The 19,234-nt window shown below is 40.5% G+C and overlaps 1 protein-coding gene across 1 annotated transcript; it reads left to right on the top strand.

Annotated features, from left to right (window-relative positions):
* The first annotated feature begins 2,707 nt into the window (after positions 1 to 2,707).
* Positions 2,708 to 18,915, top strand: rtf1 (RTF1 homolog, Paf1/RNA polymerase II complex component). The gene is made up of 18 exons (XM_017718223.2): positions 2,708 to 2,853; positions 6,399 to 6,509; positions 8,373 to 8,523; positions 9,598 to 9,802; positions 10,235 to 10,352; positions 11,562 to 11,673; positions 11,791 to 11,932; positions 12,756 to 12,933; positions 13,138 to 13,220; positions 13,316 to 13,403; positions 13,532 to 13,639; positions 13,856 to 13,933; positions 14,272 to 14,393; positions 14,527 to 14,584; positions 14,672 to 14,749; positions 15,834 to 15,938; positions 16,062 to 16,176; positions 17,609 to 18,915. The coding sequence occupies exons 1-18, from the start codon at positions 2,770 to 2,772 to the stop codon at positions 17,713 to 17,715; spliced, it is 2,043 nt and encodes a 680-aa protein (XP_017573712.1). The 5' UTR covers positions 2,708 to 2,769; the 3' UTR covers positions 17,716 to 18,915.
* Positions 18,916 to 19,234: the final 319 nt, after the last annotated feature.

Below are 19,234 nucleotides of genomic sequence, written 5' to 3'. Positions count from 1 at the left end.
CACGGCATTTGCTGGAACTTGTGGATGGTGGGCCCACATGGTCCCCCCCACATTGCCCTTTCTGGCTGAGCCCAGCCGGGTTACATAGGCTGCCCGGCCACCATATATACAAAACCCTGAGGTCGTCCTAGGACCCCTGGAGGGATTATATCTCCAAGCTGGCCTGGGAGCGGCTTGGGGTCCCCAGTAACAAGCTGGAGGCGGTTATGGGGGTGTCGGGATCCAGAGCGGTCCAGCCTCCACCCTGGGTCTCTGACGTAGTATTATGTTACAACTAATTAACTTCAACTTTTTAATTGATATTCTAATTTTAATTTAATCTGTTTTCTAATATAAAAAGATTATTAATTCAAAAGATTAAAAACGTTCTTGCAAAGTATAAAAAGCAATACTGCCGAAGAGTTTAAAAGATTTTCTTGCAAGAATGAAGAAGATGAAAAACCAAATTTCAGCCGCTGGTTCTTTTGAAGGAAAAGGCTTTTATTAAGTTTCAGGTGAGGAGTCGGCTTCCGGATCGCCAAAAATGCAAAGATTCAACAAATTACATCAGTTTTTATAATGTTTTTTTTAATATGGTCAGTGCTCCTCCCCGGGGCGCTGTCTTCACTCCTCCTCTCTGACCATCCTAGGGTTTCCATTGGCTATCATTAAATTCACTGTGTTAAATTTACTTTTTGACACCTCTATGCTTCGTCTGACAAGGACCATTTTTACGACTTCTCCTTAATGGCTTTTTTAATTATTTAAGAGTTACAACATGTTCCTGCTCGCTGCTTATCTATCTCCTCACCAAAAGCTAGCCTGCTTTTAATACAAGGGCCGTATTTCTTATAGCTCATATCTGCTCATCTCTCAAGGCCTTCTAAACAGTGCCTGGCACGGACGCCTCTCGCCTAGAAGCTTCCCTACCTAAGGCTGCCTGGGCCTTAGTTACAATGACTCTGTGCTCTAGTTTAATAATTTCTAAATTAATAATTGCCGCAAACCTTTTATTAATGATGACTCAAAGATATATTTTATCAACAAATCCCTACAAAGATGAGGGCCGCCTGGGATTCTATGCTCTCCCAACTGCTATCACGATCTGGACTGCATGGTCAATGATGACGATGACTTTGTTTAATGGTTTTATTTTGTTCTTTTTAAAATGTATTTATTTAGTAGTTCACTTTTCAAGAGTGTTTGTTTATTGAACTATTTCAGTCATTCATAGTTTTCTTTCATTTATTTATCTATTTATTTATTCGCTTAAAGGCAACGAATACATTTCTTACATCAACCTTGATAGAGCAGCAGCAAGTTGCATAGCAGTCTATCCTGTCAGCAGCTGGAGTGCATACATGAATTATATGAAGGAGTGAAAAAAAGAAAAGGGGAAACAAACAAACAAACAACAAATAGTTTGAGGAAATTTTTTTATCACACATTAATTTTAAGCATTTGTAATACAAAGCCAATTTATTTCGAACCAGCTGGGAGATTTTCTAAAGACTCTACGTTTATGTGTTTAATATTTATTTCAGCCAACTTTATTATATTATTAACTAAAGTTCTGTCTTGGAGTTTTCATTAAAAATATCAGATCTTATGAATTTATATTCCAAGATATTCCAAGATTATTTGTGTTGATGTACGCAGCCAAGTATAAAGATCTTTCCAGAAGCTTTCAGGTAGCTCACATACACTCTTTAAAGAGATGGTTCTTGAGTAAAGGGAATCCTTCTGTATAGAACCACGAACACTAAAAGAACGATTTGCATGCTTAAAAAGAACCTTTTCGAAAATGGTCCTATACAGCACCTTCTATTCTGACAAGACATCGAACCCGTTCTTTAGAACCCTTTTTGGTGTTATAGAACCATTTTCAAAAGGTTCTGTGTAGGACCATATTCAACACATTCTCCACTGATCTGAAGGGCCATCTCACCAGGCAAAGAACCATTTAAGCAGGTAAAAAGACTTTGAGTGTTCATGGCTCTACATAGAATCACTGACTTTACCAGCGCTGTAAGTAAGCAATTACATGGTGCTCTTGTTACTGTAATTGAGTACAGTTTACCCTGTAACTGTACTCTTTGGAGTAGAATTAAATCATAGTACTTTTACTCTCACTTTAATGAAATACTTTTACCTCATTACTTTAAATAGTATAGTACGAATGAGAGAGAGAGAGAGAGAGAGAGAGAGAGAGAGAGAGAGAGAGAGAGAGAGAGAGAGAGAGAGAGAGAGAAGCCGAGTCAGCCCTGAAATAAATATGTCCAGGTTGTGACAGCAGAAATACGAAAAAGTACTCAGTACTTAATTCGCTTCTCTAACTTGAGTAACTGTATTTACTAATACTTTTTCATTGTGCTTGAGTACATTATCACTACAGTAACAGTACCTGTAATTGAGTAGGGATTTTCAGTACTTTTTACACCCCTGGCCTTTACTAAAGAACCCTTGAAGAACAATCTTTTTTTAAAAGTCTAGAAAAGATTTTAACCCTTTCGTTGAACTGTTCAGTACTAACTTGTTAGTATAATACGTGTTTATGCATTAATACAATTTTATATTTTTAACAATGACAATAAATAATAATACTATGAATAATAATGTTTGCAACGACATTGCGTTCCCTTGCAAAATCCAACTTATTGCGAGGGAACGCAAAATTATGCGCAAAAACAACCGCGGCCTCTTCAAAAAAGCGCCCCCGCGCGGTTCGGAGGACTCGCGGCTCGTTCGTGTCCGACAGACAGACGCAGCGGCGGGCTAAGCGGGCTAATCATGGTGAACGTAAAGAAGCGGAAAGGTCGGGTCGTTATCGACTCCGACTCGGAGGACAGTGCCAGCGACGACAATCTGGACCAGGTAATGTTGAGCGGGGAGATTTAGGAGCTTCGCTCTTTTTACATTTTGTAGCCCAAAAGCGCGAGAAAGCCATGCTAACAGCTAGCTGAGGCTAAGCTAGCGTAGTTAGGTTAGCCAACCTAGCTGCGAGCGAAAACCCGGGCCTGGCAGCGTTTATATAAAACCACGCATAGCGCGTTTAAACGACTGGCTCGTTTATGTTTCATCACGACGCCTGCTTTTTGTCGGCGAGGAAGGTCATCCGCGAATTTAAAGCCTTTAAAACATATGACGCTGCTGGCCAGATAGCCTCGGAAGCTAACCGGAGCTGCTGTAGCCGAGCTGGGGTCAGCTTCTTGGCTTCTGTTCGCCTGGTTCTTGTTCGAATTCCCCCGTTCGACCTTAAATGGTGCAGCGGTTACGTCCTGGACTCTGCTGCACCACTTAAGGCGGAATGGGGAAAAGGGCGAACAAACAAGCTGGCGAACATGAAGCCAACTTTACAGCCTCCTAAGAGATGCGAGACTGTAAACATCAGCGTGGAAGGCGAGCTGCTGCTGCATGCGTTGAAGCACTAACACTGGTGTTTTGCCCTCTCTAGATACAGTTGACCGCGTTTAACGCGCAATCAAACTGGCTGTGTTTGACTTTAGTGGGGCTAATAATCAGTAAACAAGCCACACTTGGGCTTTAAGGCCCCAGGTGTGTTAAATTGTCCGTTGGGCCAACCAGAGGTGTCTCAGCCTTTTTCAAATGGTGCCAGAATGGAGCCCATCAAAATACCTGAGGGGTGGTCATTTTTTGCCAAAATGTTGTCCATGAATGGTTTTAAATATTCTGTGTTCAAAATATGGAAAACACAAACGTGTAGAGAAAGTCATATTCACTGTACCAGCTGCTGAATTGGCTCTGATTAAAGGTTGCTTATTTTTTTGCCTTCTTGTCCCCTGATTTTTTTATTGGTTTAGTATTAAGTTTTTATTACGGTCGCTTGACATGTGAGGCACACGTTTGTTATGGTTTTCAATTAAAGTACGCCGCCCCTCTTGGATTGCTGGTTGTCACTGTCTGTGTGTTTTGTGTGTTGTCATGACTGGATGTCATTCAGTAAATTAACTGGCAGCACCCCTGCCTCTGTCAAGTGAAGGGAACAGTTGCAGCGTATTGGCCAGAGGGTCAGATAAAATCAATCCACGGGCGGCATTCGGCCCTCGGATTGAGCTTTGGACACACCGCTCATTTAAGAGGGTGCCCTCTTTAATGGGGAGGCCGTTTATAACTGGGCTCTGAGCGCTCTGTGTTGTTTTTCTTGTGAGCTAATTTTATCCTGGCGGCTGAGATGGAGCACAGAGTCACTGCCATAAGCACTCATCAGCCATGGATTAACCAAAGATGTCTAGTAAACCAGCAGCAGGTTGACCTGCAGGCTGTGACTACACTGTACCACTTCATCACCTCCATGCATGCATGCGTACCCGGTGGTTATTCTCAAGTAATGATAATGAGTTAATTCCTCCTTTGCTGCTGCTCTTCTGGGAATGCTTTGCACTGGATGTTGTGAGGATTTGATTGCATCCAGCTACAAGAGCATTAGTGATGTTGGATGATTAGTTCTGGATCACAGATGCCACTCTTAACTTCTCGAAGATATTGGCAGGAGCTCCATCGCTCTAGAGAATACAGTTCCGCTGCTACACAGCCCAATGCTGGGGGTCTTTATACCCCTCAGACTGAGGATGGTGGCTGTGTGGCTGCTCCTGAGTGTCAGTTTGCATGTGTGTGTGTGCGTGCACGTGTACAATTGAGTGCAAAGAATTTCTACACTTTGACACCTTTCTGTTATTTTTTTTCTCTAGAATAGTCTTAGGCTACGTTTGCACAGCAGATAAAAGCATCCCAAATCTGATTTTCTTCTTTCTTTCTTCATATGTGACACAGATGTGTGTCTGTGTGTCAGGGTGAACAGCAAATTTCAATTCCGATTTGAGACACTTTCATATGTTTTACTGAAATCCGAAAAATACCCAGATCGGAATTCATGCAACCTTTACGTCCGTCTTACTCAACATTCGTCATCGTTTCGTGCTGCCGAGGCTCATAAACATTTAGGCTCTGTATTCAAAGAGGTTTTGAAGAAAACGGCTGGACGCAGCTGGAGGAGGCTGAGGCTGCAGCATCAAAAAAAAAAGTTTAAAGAATCCGAGGACACGAACCAAAGAAGTGGCCGTGGCCAAATAATGTGCCCTTTTTGCGACAAACTCGAACGCATTGTGGGTGATGAGCCCACCTGTCAACCACCGGAACTTCATAATCGCTCCAGGAGCGACAGGCGTTTGCTGGCCGTCATAATTGTTTACCTCTGGACGAGCCACGTGAAGCTCTGGTCTTTTGCGTGTGAGGGTCGGTTTATGAGCTGATCTGTTCAGACTGATGTTGCATACAGATCACATTTAAAAGATAACGCAAATAGCCAAACAAAAGAAAAAAACAGATTAGGTGAGAAAATGGGCCACTTTTATCTGCTGTGACTGTGACACTTTTATCTGCTGCTTTTTTTGACTGATCAATAGGCAGATCTGAGATTTTAGTGCTTTGGCTTTCCTCCAACATCAAATGCTAGTAAAGCAACTTTGAACTTGAACTTGCACTTGGATCTCTGCGTGTTGTTGTAAAATGTGGTGAGGTCAAATCAAACATGTCTGCTCCTGTTCACCTATCAGACAGCTTGAGAGTTACCCTGGAAAGTGTGAAGTGAAAATGTTTAGGTTGTCATAACATTTGTAGTGCAGGACGTTGAAAAACAAGAGTAAACGGAGTGGAAGGTTTAAAAAGAGCACTTGGCACTAAGTCAACTTATCTGTCATGACAGATCTTTAATTTTGTACCACTTTGAAAATGGTGTACAAATAACATTGGTGTCATTGTAGGGAGCTTGATGCATCAGTGGTAGGTTAGAATGTGTAAGTAATTGGAAAGAACCAGAGTTTTTAAGTATGTCACTCTGTTAAAGTTATATGTATAGATATATAGATGTATTTCAGTTTTTCCATCTGAATTTACAAGCCCAGATCATAAGACAAATTATTCAGTGACTGCATGAAATGACTGTAAATTTTTGTTTTTTTTTTGTATAAAAAAAATTTAACAGAAAATGTTTTATGATCTCCACATGTCACTGCATGCTTACAATTTACTGTTGAAAGCCAAAAATCTCCGCCGCTCTTTGTGTTATTTTATAAAAGTAATGTTTACAGAGCAGATCACTGAAGAGACGCCGTCTGTTTATAGTTTAGAGCCCAGATTTGGGGAAAAACGGGTCGACTTTCAGTAGAAAAACAAACTGAGTTCAGCTTCTTTTATTATAAGGGTTTAAAATGACATCACTGTCTATTAGACTGGAGAGAAGAGCTACAGCCTCACACGACGCCCAGCTTCTGAATGGAGCTTGTGAAATATGAAAGTTATGAAGTAAAGAATATGACTGGGTTTTGGAAGCACCGGTGGTCCCGGGGAGTTAAAGAGGTTAGAGCATTAAATTATGTGTGGTCTTCCGCTTCTCTTTCTAGGAGCTGCTGAGCTTAGCCAAGAGGAAGAGGGTGGACTCGGAAGGACAAGAGGAGCCTGTCAGTAAACCTGCAGCATCTACAGACTCTGAGACGTCTGACAGTGACGATGAGGTATTGTGACCCAAATCCACTCTGCACCTCTCACTTCCACTCTTATCCACCCTGTTAATGTTGTGTTCTCCCACAGTTAGTTATCACCTTGCAGTGTCATCCAACAAGCGCAGATACATCCCAGAAATGGCACTATGACCGAATCTCTTAAGTATCACTCCGCGTTGTTTGTCTGTAATAAACTAACAAGTATTTTTCAAGAAAGAAGCCAGACGAAAAGTATGATAATGAATACCATCTTGTCCTTACTGCAAGCGAGCGACAACAACAAACCCGAAGCATGCCCACTGTAATCAACAAACCCATCTACACCACATGTGAGAGGCGCATGAGAGAGGCAGTTTATAGGGAAACTGAGTTTGAGAAGTTTCACTTTCACTTAGTGACACCAGCATGTTTTATAATTTGCTGTGAGCTGATCGTACTGCATTTAAATCCACACCACAAATGTAAAATGTGCAGCTACTTCAAGTCTCAAGCTGTTGGGTGAAAAGTCTGCAGATTGTTTAAATTTCAAAATAGTGTTTACGGTGTAGACATTCTGAAGGCTTTGCAATGCGATGCAGTAAGTCATTTAGCAGCCTCTATATCGTTGTCAGTTTTTGACCTGATTTGAAAATGCCTGTCGCCTTTTTATATTGTGTGTAATTCTTATGATGATTGGACTGAAAGAAGTGACCCTAAATGACTTAGATTTTTTCCTTCTCCTGTAAAGTTACTTTTTTGGAGATACGAGGTTTTGCTCCGACAACAGCGATTTGCAGCGCTTGCATACACACACACACACACACACACACACACACACACACACACACACACACACACACACACACACACACACACACATTTTCAAAGCTGCTTGTTCTTCTGGGTTGCCGGGGGCTGGAGGCTATCCCAGCAGGCAGAAGGCCGGAAACACCCTGGACAGGTCGCCAGTCCATCGCAGGGCGTGCTTGCATATAGATTGGATCTATTTTTCTTTCCTTTGTATTTGGGATTGTTTAGAAATGAACAACTTTAAAATTAATCAGAAGGAAGCAATTTAGACAGTTAGTCCTGCCTCACAGCATCATATGTTTTTAACAGTTGTGAAGGTGATGCAAAAACAAACTGAGGCGCTGCCGCTCAAGCGTTGCCTGCTAAAATTTTCCGCTGAGCCGGTTAGATTATACTTTGTTCAGTTGCAGGTTGAGATTTTGCGTTCTGTGATTATGTAAGATTGCAATATATCATCTTAAAAAATGCAATTATTTTGCTAAAAATTGAAATTTTGATTATTTATCCCAGTTAATAAACCATCTTTTTAAAACTTAATAAATTACATAAATTAGACAAAAACATAACAAAATGCACTATTTCAATATAGAATTGAAAAACGGAAAATTCTAAACTCTGTGTTGAAATTCACAACCTTATTGCTGATATGGCCCTTTGTGTCATCCGTGAAAGACGGCTAAAAAAAATCCTTTGAAAACACTAACGGGTGTAACTGGGCATCTGAAAGTTTTTCTTTGTCATGTTTACAGCTGCACTCATTTCTCTCAGACGAGTATAATCAATACAAATAAAATGGCAAAAGCGAAAATCAGATAAATACATTTTGTTGGACATGAAAACCATCCCTACACCACTGTGTGCACCCCAATAGAAAGGACTAATACCTGCATAGAAAAGCGATCATGTTATGTGCCCCGTATTTTCAGCAGAAATGCAAATCTCAACATGAGCCAGTTTGCTAGCTTTAGCTAAAGTCATCAATATTATTGCTGATTATGCTTAATCAATTGAGGAAGTCAAAAAACTGAGCATTTTTACAGTGTAACTGTGCAGCCTTGATATATCAGTGGTGTGTTTGTGTACTAGTGGACTGTTGGAGGCACCAAAGCCAAGAAGAAGGTGAAGCCCAGTAAAGGAGCAGAAAAGAAGAATGCTACAAAGAAAAGAGTGAACAAAGCAGCTTCATCTGGCAGCTCGGATGGAGACAGCTCAGCAGAGAGTTCAGCTCCAGAGGAAGGTGAGAAATATTTCCATTATACGTGATAATTGGGCATCCTCGAAGGGACCATGTTGTGGGTTTTTTTTTTTTTTTTTTTTTTTTTTTTTTTTTTTTTTTTTTTAAATTTCAATTTCATGGCTCTTTCTTACCATAGTAAGAGTTAGTCATAGTTAATTTGGACATCACCACTTTCCAACCTTTCTTTTTATTCTATAGAGTTTCATTCCAAAATACAGTTTTTATTTGTTTGTTTGTTTGTAATAATTTTGGACAAGTTTCTGAACAGCTAACATGATGGCTGTGTTTACATGCAGAGACTTTTGCCAATCCGATTGAATACATTCAGATTGTAAATTCAGACTGAGGTGTTTGTGCTCACTCTACGCAACAATCTGATGGAAAATATCTGTTTACATGCTCACCAGCATCATGTGAGTCCAGTCTGAGTGAGATGAGCAGCAGTGAGCAGTGCTTGTGTTTTTAACTGCTTTAAAATGACGTCAGACTCAGGAAAACGTCCTTCACACGTCCTTATTAAAGAAGGCAGAGAGGAAGACTTTGTGTTCTGAGACGCATAAGCTGGACGTCCGTCCCACCGCCGTCTTTTAAAGATCAAAGCATAAACTTCATCTCCTCTGCAGACCAGTTTCGGCTCCATCATGTTTAACGTTTGCTCTGACGTAACACAAATGCAGAACGTGCTTAAACTTTCCGATTGAGAATGTAATCGGACACAGGCGTTCACATGGTTATAATTCTTATATTTTAACGTTTTATTTACATTATTACCCACCTTGTTTATTCAGAAGTTGTATTGCAATTGAGATGTTGATCGGATTATTAACAGGCTGCATGTAAACGTGGCTAGTGAAAGACTCTAACAAAAGTGGTATTAATCATAAAATAGCATTGGTATATCTTGTAAGCCCATGCCCAACAGCATATATAGTTGAGGGGTGGGGGAATTATTGAATCATATGGTCTATAATAAGCTTCAGTAGAAACCCTTCAGTTACTCTGTGATAGGTGGTCCTATGTAAATGTGTTTCCAGTTGTGACAGCACAAGCTACAACTGTTTCTGTATCACGCAGGTGAGGTTTCTGACTCTGAGAGCAACAGCTCCTCCTCCAGCTCCGATTCAGACTCCTCATCGGAGGACGAAGTGTTCCGGGATGGGTATGGAGACGATCTCATGGGAGACGAGGAGGACCGAGCACGTTTGGAACAGATGACGGAGAAAGAAAGAGAGCAGGAGCTCTTCAACCGTATCGAGAAGAGAGAGGTGCTCAAACGGAGGTGAGGAGAAGGATTGATTCTTACACATTGACCTTTTGCTTTCTGTTTAATGAAAGTCATGCGCTTAGTGGTTAACCAGAACCCAGTTGTCGAACCCACATTTCATTGTGCATGCTACAAATAGGAGAGCATACCTGACCTCACAACGATTCAGCTTGATTATGTTTATAAGTATTGCACCCTTAATCATTTTTACCATGATTTAAATTTGATTTTGATTCATTTATAAGCATAAATGTGTCTGAAAGAGCTGTGCTATATACATAATATACGAAGCCTTTTTAGTGTTAGAAATACTCAGAGTATCTGGAGTGCACAGGATCATGGCCTATTGGTGCGTTTTTTTTTTTTTTTATTATAGCCCAAGATGCCAGGAAAATGTTGAAGAGAATATTTGTTCATCATGTACCTTTGTCTTTGCACACTGCTCAGGTTTGAAATCAAGCAGAAACTGAAGACTGCAAAGAAAAAAGAAAAGGAAGAGAAGAAGAAGAAGCAAGAGGAAGAGCAGGAAAAGAAAAAGCAGTCTCAGGTCACAGACACTCAGGTGGTGAGTAGTCCTTCCAGCCTGTCAAGAGAACAGTACTCCAGCTTATGTTGAAATCCAATAGGGTAGCCTCAGATGCTCCATCCACAGAGTAACTCTCATTAGTTATAGGCCCAGTCACATTTTCTTATTTTTACCCTTTGTTTTCGAGTGTCGTTTTACCCCTTGGAACTGAGTTACAACGGGTAGTGGTTGAAATCTATCCCTCTGAAATGGGACCCTCAAATAAAAACAGCATCACTTTATTAACAGCTACTAGCGCTACTCTGTAGGCGACCCTGCCCGCAGTGACAGCAGAGGAGGGGAAAGTTCAGCTCCTCACTGCTGGGCTTTAGTTACATTTAGGGTATCACATAGTAAGTAAGTAAAACTTTATTATAGCACTTTTCCAGAGTGACCCACAAAGTGCTTTACAAAATACTTACAAATAAAATACAAGACAATTAAGATCACTATGATTTATATTCTCAAATAAGTAATACACACAGTTTAAATACTCAAAAGCACACCGACTTATAAAGCTGATCAAAAGCTGTTAAAAGCAAGAGAATAAGAATAAGTCTTTTTTAACATTTTTTAAAATCATCAATTGATTCAGAGAGTCTGACATCAGTGGAAGATTCCCAAACGGATGGAGACAAAAGCATGAATCATTTTTTTCAATGTCAGAAAAGGGCAGGAAATTTCTAGCTTTACTAATATTTCTAATTTGAAAATAGCAGGGCTAAGTGGGAGGAACGAGGAGTGAAATGGGATTGGGACATATTTGGATTGGCTACCCACACAGCCATGATATGGGAAGCAAAGTCACTGTTACATAAATGAAGCTTTAAGTTCACAGTGTTATGCCCCTTAACTTTATTCATATCCCTTTGTTTCCTGTGGCTATGTTTTTGTTTTTGCACTGTTTTGACAATTGCCTGCCCTTGCATGTGAAGCAAAAAACAACAGTTTGTGGATGGACTGTCTGCAAGTCAGTCACACAGCCTTTTCCTGTCTGAGTAGGCAAGTATTGGCCACACTGTTCTGCAAAACACACCAGAACCTCTGACGGTAGGCAGATGTCTGGCTTGCAAGACTAAACGCTATCCTTCTGAGATTATGGTCAGACCGCAGGTTTCTGTAAAAGCTTGTAAATGAGTATTAGTGTTCTGGTTTCTCTGAGCAAGTCACACCTTACTGTTTCTGTATGCCTTCTGTTCACCTGCACAGGTGATGTCGCATAATAAAGAGAGGAGGTCTAAGAGGGATGAGAAGCTGGACAAGAAATCTCAGGCCATGGAAGAGCTGAAAGCAGAGCGTGAGAAAAAGAAAAACAGAACAGGTGGGCCTTGGCTTTACATTCAGTATAAATTCTCCTGTGTTCTTTAGGATCTTTGCTTTTTATTAACTTATTTCCTTCTTGGGTCAAAACACTGTCTTTAAAATTCTTACTTCACAGCTGAGCTCCTGGCCAAACGGCAACCTCTGAAGACCAGCGAGGTGTACTCTGATGATGAAGAGGAGGAAGAGGAAGATGACGACAAGTCATCGGTAAAAAGTGACCGCAGCTCAAGATCTTCGTCCTTCGATGAGGAAGAAGAGTGAGTATTCTCGCACTGCGGTTACCAGCGGCTTTCTTTTTGCTGCTGATTACCGTTTACATTGTGTGTAAATTTCATGATGATTGAACTAAAAGAAATGACCCAGATAGACTTGTGCAGGGACGTCTGGTTCCATTAATTTACATTACAGGAAAAGGAAAAAACCTACTTTTTATTTTTAAAATGATCATTTTGGAAATATGAGGTTTTCTTCCAATAACAGTGATGCAGTGCTTTTTATCAAGATTTGGACCCAGCAATATTTTAATAATTTTCTTTATTTGTTTATTCTTAATATCAGTAATCGGAGTTTGAGGCATTATCAATAAAATAATTTTGCATGTCTGTTCCTTGGTCCAGAATTAGCAGTAAAAGCACATATATATATATATATATATATATATATATATATATATATATATGTGTGTATGTATATATATATATATATATATATATATATATATGTGTGTGTATATATATATATATATATATATATATATATATATATATATATATATATATATATATATAAATAATATGAAATAGCTTTACGTACAAGTGTCTAATTTTGTATATTAGGCAGTTATTGGCCACATTGTTTGACAAAGCACACCAGGCACTCTGAAAGGCGAGACTTGCAAGACTAAATATATCAGGACTAAACTGAGCTTCTCACAGACAATGTATAATGTTGCAAACATGTGTATATATATCAATATTTGTAAGATATTTGGCCATGTTGCTGAGTCCAGTTTTGAAGGATTAAGATGGCTTGAGTGAAAACTTGCTGTATTTACTTCTGATACTTGTGTCTATTTTACAGGAAAGAGGAGGCGCCTCCTAAGTCTCAGCCAGTGTCGTTGCCTGAGGAGCTGAATCGGATCCGTCTTTCGCGGCACAAGCTGGAGCGGTGGTGCCACATGCCGTTCTTCGCCAAAACCGTTACCGGATGTTTTGTACGGATTGGCATCGGCAACAGCAGCAGTAAACCTGTCTACCGGGTATGTGAATGTCAATTAAATAAAAGATTTGCAGGTTTAAGAATCACATTTACATATAATTTATTCCTTTTATTCTAACCAAATTCATTTTCTCTTCTGTTTAAGCTTGAATTGTACCACATGTGGTTTGGAAACCTGTGTAAATTGAGTCTTTATAGTTGCTCGTTCTTTCTGTTCATGATTTATTACTGTATTTAATCCCAGGTGGCTGAAATTGTGGATGTGGTTGAAACGGCAAAAGTCTACCAGCTGGGATCTACAAGAACAAACAAGGGGCTACAGTTACGGTAAGCTGTCCCTCATTAAAGGCTTGTTTAGACTTACTTTCCTTTTCTCTCCATTCCGATGTATGCATTTGTTTGTTTGTGCTCATTTTCTGAAGGCACGGCAATGACACTCGAGTATTTCGGCTCGAGTTTGTGTCCAATCAGGAATTCACAGAAAATGAATTCATGAAGTGGAAAGATGCGGTGAGTGTGGTCTGTTTAAGGACAGCAAACCTGACTAAAATCTTATCCTCGTTGTTTTCTGTTCTCTATTGTGCATGTATGAACACATGCTGTGTGTAAAGAAAGTAACTGTTTTTGTTGATCTGCAGATGATTGTTGCTGGAATGCAAATTCCTACTCTGGATGAGATCACCAAAAAAGAGCAATCCATCAAAGAGGCCGTCAACTACAAATTCAATGACAAAGACATTGAGGATGTAAGTCATGGTCTCAAAAGTTCTTCTCAACAGTGAACACATTTGTTTATTCACCAGAGAATTTATTTTCAATACCAATATTTTTTTGGCCATGTCACATATATATATATATATATATATATATATATATATATATATATATATATATATATATATATATATATATATATATATATATATATATATAATATTTCTTTTATTGTGGGTCATTAACAGATTGTGAAAGAGAAGGACAGATTCCGAAAGGCGCCGCCAAACTACGCTATGAAGAAGACGCAGCTCCTCAAAGAAAAGGTTGTTTTTTTTTATAATCTTTTTTAAATCTGTGACACCACATAAAATTGTGTGTTTATTTTTGTACGTTTTGAAGATATTCATGCCTGATATTGAGAACAGTCCTGACTTTTAAAGTTGTAGTTTAACAAAAGCTGTTTACTTTTTTAAAAAACAATTTTTTGTTGGTTCTTGAGGTTAGCGTTAGGTTTAGTTTTATGGTTAGAGTTGAAAAAATGTTGCTGTTGTTGTTGTTGCTACATATACATAAGTAATTATATTTCACATATAAATTTGTAAGTATATTATTGTAGCTATATATGTGATATTATACAAAAACAAACGTTTTGTGTCTTTAGGCGATGGCTGAGGAGAGTGGAGATGGTGAGCGAGTGAAATCGCTGCAGGATCAGTTGAATGAACTGGAGGAGAGGGCTGAAGCACTAGACAGACAGAGAACCAAAAACATCTCTGCTATCAGGTGAGAATATATATGTGCACGTGCATCTTGGTGTCAGACTTTGAAACAGTGAAAGAATGAAATCCCTGTCATCTCTCTTCTCTAAATCACACCTTACATCATTCTCTTAATTTTCTCCTGTTTCTCGTCTCAGCTATATCAACCAGAGGAACCGGAGCTGGAACATCGTGGAGTCTGAGAAAGCTCTGGTGGTACGTACTTGTTGGATCCTGTCTGAGTGTTTTACGCTTTGTTTATTAGCGGAACTTGACTGTGACCCTGTGCTGCTCCTTTCGTAGGCTGAGGGTCAGAACTCTAAGAACCAGCAGATGGACCCTTTCACAAGACGACAGTGCAAACCAACTATGGTGTCCAATGTAAGAATGCCTCTCATCTGGTCTCTCTCATGACCTGTGGTGATCATATTAGTCACATGTGGTGTTATATGCTATCGCTACCTTGCTGCTTTAATAATTACAAAAGCGTTTTAATAAATTGTAAGATAAATGCAACATATAGCAATATAACTACCATGTTAATGACCCTAATACCTATGTTACAATGAATTAGCAAGTAAATTGTGAACAGATCAGTGGAGACTTACTTGATCTGTATGACAATAAAGAAGTCTACATGTAATAAAAGTGAAGTCTAATTAAATGTAATGGGCTTCGAACAAATCCTATCACTCCTGTTTTGAAAGAACTGCACTGACTATCTGATTTTAAAGTTCTGCTACTAGTTTTTAAGGCTCTAAATGACCCAAAAGAACCATCACATCACTGAGTGTCATCTGTTTATGTTCCAGCACGTGATCTTAGATCTGTAGATACTGGCCTTCTGCAAAAACTGTTACAGAAAACATGGGAGAGACCCGTTCAATTGTTCTGCTTCTAAACTGTGGAGCTCAGTTCACCGTTTATTAGACAGTCAAGCCCAGTGCTTTGGAAGCATCTAAAAACATATCCCATAAATTAGCATTTAATTAAAACTCTACGTACCATGGTATTTGTCCTTAAATCTGACCTGTGTCTTTTTCTTGTATGATTGTAATGAATAATTAACTTTGTGAAACTGTTAAGCTTGATCACCTGACTGTAAAGCACTTTGAGCTGCCACCGGCATGGAAAGTGCTATATAGGAGTAGGAGTAAGAGTAGGAGTAAGAGTAGGAGTAGGAGTAGGAGTAGGAGTAAGAGTAGGAGTAAGAGTAGGAGTAAGAGTAGGAGTAGGAGTAGGACACCTACAGCAAAAAAAGAAACGATACTTACAATCATCCTTCTTCAATAACTACTAATTGCAAGTCTGGAAATCAGAGTTGGGCTTTGACCAGAATCACATGGGTCAGTAATAGTGTAGTAATAGTAGTAATAGTAATAATGTGTGTCAGGCTCTCTCTTTTGAGTTGATTAAGAATTTAAATTGTTGTCTTCCCTTTTTCTTTCTTTTTTTTGGTCTCCAGGCCAGAGATCCTTCTGTCCATGCTGCTATCCTCGCCCATCTTAATCAGAAGTACGGTTCAGGCTCAGGATCTGCTCAAGACAACACACAGCAGGCCAACAAACAGGTGAGCCATGGAGAATGTTTTTGCCAAGCATTGCAATAAACGTAAGCAAGTCTGTAGCTACAGAAATGTATGCAGAATTTGCCTTTTCTGACCACAGATGTGTGATTTGTGCCTGTTATGCAGGGACAGAGCAACCCGAGAGATAAAGATGTTGCAAAGCCAACCAGCGATCTCTCTGAGGATCTGTTTAAAGTTCACGATTTTGACGTGAAAATCGACCTGCAGGTTCCCAATGCTGGTGAGTGTCTGTGCATTCCAAGTTTTCCTTCCTACCAGTTCAGCAGGCTTAGAGAAACTTTATGAAGTACTGGCTTATGGGCCTACTTAATGGATTTTTTGAATTTTTCATGTATGTTGGGGGACTTCTGATGAAAAGAATGCACGGATTAACGTGCTTCCATCGACTACCATATATGCAAATCCTGTGGTGTAACAGAATGAGACCTTTGATAGTGAAAGCTCAGCAGACAGACAGTGGACGAATGGAGAGATTTTAACATGTGTTTTCTTGTGTGAGAAGAGTCATTACTACTGCTGAATTGGTTGTTTCAAGCCCTTGTCATTCATGGTACATTTGAGCACTCTTGTTTACTTCTCTGCCGCCAAACTAATTATGGCCCTTAAAGGTACAACAGGTAAAACTGGATCTCTAGCAGATGCCTCTATAAGGGGAGTGTCTGTAACAGACCAATAGGAGTGAAGGCCGACGTCTGTCGCAGACCGACAGGAGTGAAGGGGGGTGGGGGTGTCTGTCGCAGACCGACAGGAGCGAAGGGGAGGGCGGGGGTCTGTCGCAGATCGACAGGAGCGAAGGGCAGGGCGGGTGTCTGTCGCAGACCGACAGGAGCGAAGGGGAGGGCGGGTGTCTGTCGCAGACCGACAGGAGCGAAGGGGAGGGCGGGTGTCTGTCGCAGACCGACAGGAGCGAAGGGGAGGGCGGGTGTCTGTCGCAGACCGACAGGAGCGAAGGGGAGGGCGGGTGTCTGTCGCAGACCGACAGGAGCGAAGGGCAGGGCGGGTGTCTGTCGCAGACCGACAGGAGCGAAGGGGAGGGCGGGTGTCTGTCGCAGACCGACAGGAGCGAAGGGGAGGGCGGGTGTCTGTCGCAGATCGACAGGAGCGAAGGGGAGGGCGGGTGTCTGTCGCAGACCGACAGGAGTGAAGGGGGGGGGGGTGTGTCTCAGACTGGAGTCTGTATAAATACATTTTCTTATTCTGTTGTTGTCCTCACCGTTGTCATCGTTATTAGGAAGTTTTGTGTATTTACAGTGTAGCCAAAACAGAAAATGATTATATTACTTGAAAACGTACAAAACAAAAATAAAATGAAGAAATCATAAATAAAATAATATCCTGAAAAAAAGGAGATGCCATAAATTATTTCCAGATGGGTTTTCGCTGGTATAGGTCAACAATTATTTTCCATCATGTTCTACATAAATATCCAGGTTATTTATTTTAGTAACACAATAAAATTCTGACTGATGTACCTTCTTCTGTTTACTATGGAAAAGTACCATCATCTTTCTTTGAACATTTCTGTCTGTCAGTCGAGGGGGGAAAAAATTCCTGGCTTGTCCTTTAAAGTTTTCTTTTGTGCAGTTTGAACATTCTCATAGGAAGTGGTGGATGGAAAGCTGATGAGTGTTTGTTTTGCTGTTTCTCTGCAGAAGCCAAGTCACTGTCGGTCAGTTCCAATGCCCTGCCGGTCAAGGACGGAGCTCCTCGCCGGTCGCTCAACTTGGAAGACTACAAAAAGAGACGAGGCCTCATATGATCCCACCCCTTTCCTTTCCTTCCCCCTCCTACTCCCCACCCTTCTCCTGCTCCATCTCTTCCTGCATGTGTTAGCAAACTGCACCAGGGAACTGAGACTGAGGCTGAAGCTTCACAACCCCAAGCCCTCCCTGCCATCCCACCCTGAGAGTGAGCGAGAGAGTGAGCGAGAGAGTGAGCGAGAGAGTGAGCGAGAGAGTGAGCGAGAGAGTGAGCGAGAGAGTGAGCGAGAGAGTGAGCGAGAGAGTGAGCGAGAGAGTGAGCGAGAGAGTGAGCGAGAGAGAGAGTGAGCGAGCGAGAGAGCGAGCGAGAGAGCGAGCGAGAGAGCGAGCTTGTATACATGCATACCTTTGTGAGAAATTGTGAGGAGCGCGTGTGATTCAAGAGAGCGTGAGACTTATTCTCGTGAACGTGAGAAGAAACATGACAATTTCATGAAATATGACAACTGTTTCAAGTGGTTTTCTTTTTTCATAAGCTTACTTTTTAGGAAGGATATTGTCCACTGGTTCATTTACAGAGATGTACGTGACACATTTGTTTCCTCTTTAGTCTTGGCTTATTTTCTTTTCCGTTTTCTTTTCTTTCTTTTGAAATGTCCATGTTTTCATCCCAGTCTTCATAGGTGAACGACTTTTATATCTCACCCACCTTTGAGGGAAACTGAACTTTATGAATGACCGTCTTAACGAAGGACACTATGACATTAATCTGTGGATATTGGAGGACTTTTATATGAGCGTGTTTTCCCCAGAAGCTTTTTATCCGTCTTTGTGGAATGAGGTCAAGCGTGGCCTGACCCCGACCCCTGTTTTGACTTGGTTCCTCCTCCTTAACAGATGTTTCTGCCCAATTTCAGCATCTGAGGATCTGAAGAAGGAAAATGAGAGACTAATAATGACATTACACTCCTCTAACGGACAAATCCTGCTCATTTTTGAACAAATAAGAAAAAAGCGTGTTGAATACCTCTGTTCAGTTGGAGATATGGAGAGCTGATTGTTTTTTTTTTTGTTTTGATTTTATTTCTTTGATCTCCCTCTGTTCCCCTCAGAGCTCATATGTGTTATTGACTATTGATCATTGGTTATTAATGACGTCCTTTAGTCGGTTCTCGTAGTGATGTGGCATGCCTTGTAAATAAGATTTGGCCATTTGGGACGAGTGCGGAGAAATAAAGAAAGCACTGTTTCTTACTGCCTGTGGAGCTGTGAGAGTCTGTACATTGTGTTTCCCATTTTTCATCTGATTTTAAACCAAATGCCTTTTGAAAGAGGTCAGGAATGACAATCTCACTAAAACATTGATTTGGTTTTGTTGCGTATTTCAGATTATAATATATTGACAAAGCAAACCAGAGACATCAGACATTCATCTAACAGTACATCCAGCATCCATCAGCACAGGAACTGAAGTCTACTCTGTTTGGATCCTTTTGAAAAAAATGCTAAATAATAATAAATATGTACGTCTGGAATGCTGTGATAGCTGTAAGGGAGTAAACTGGAATATAAATATTA

Source organism: Pygocentrus nattereri, chromosome 5 (genome assembly GCF_015220715.1).
Source record: "Pygocentrus nattereri isolate fPygNat1 chromosome 5, fPygNat1.pri, whole genome shotgun sequence".
Classification (NCBI taxonomy): domain Eukaryota; kingdom Metazoa; phylum Chordata; class Actinopteri; order Characiformes; family Serrasalmidae; genus Pygocentrus; species Pygocentrus nattereri.
This window is presented reverse-complemented; position numbering and strand designations above follow the sequence as displayed.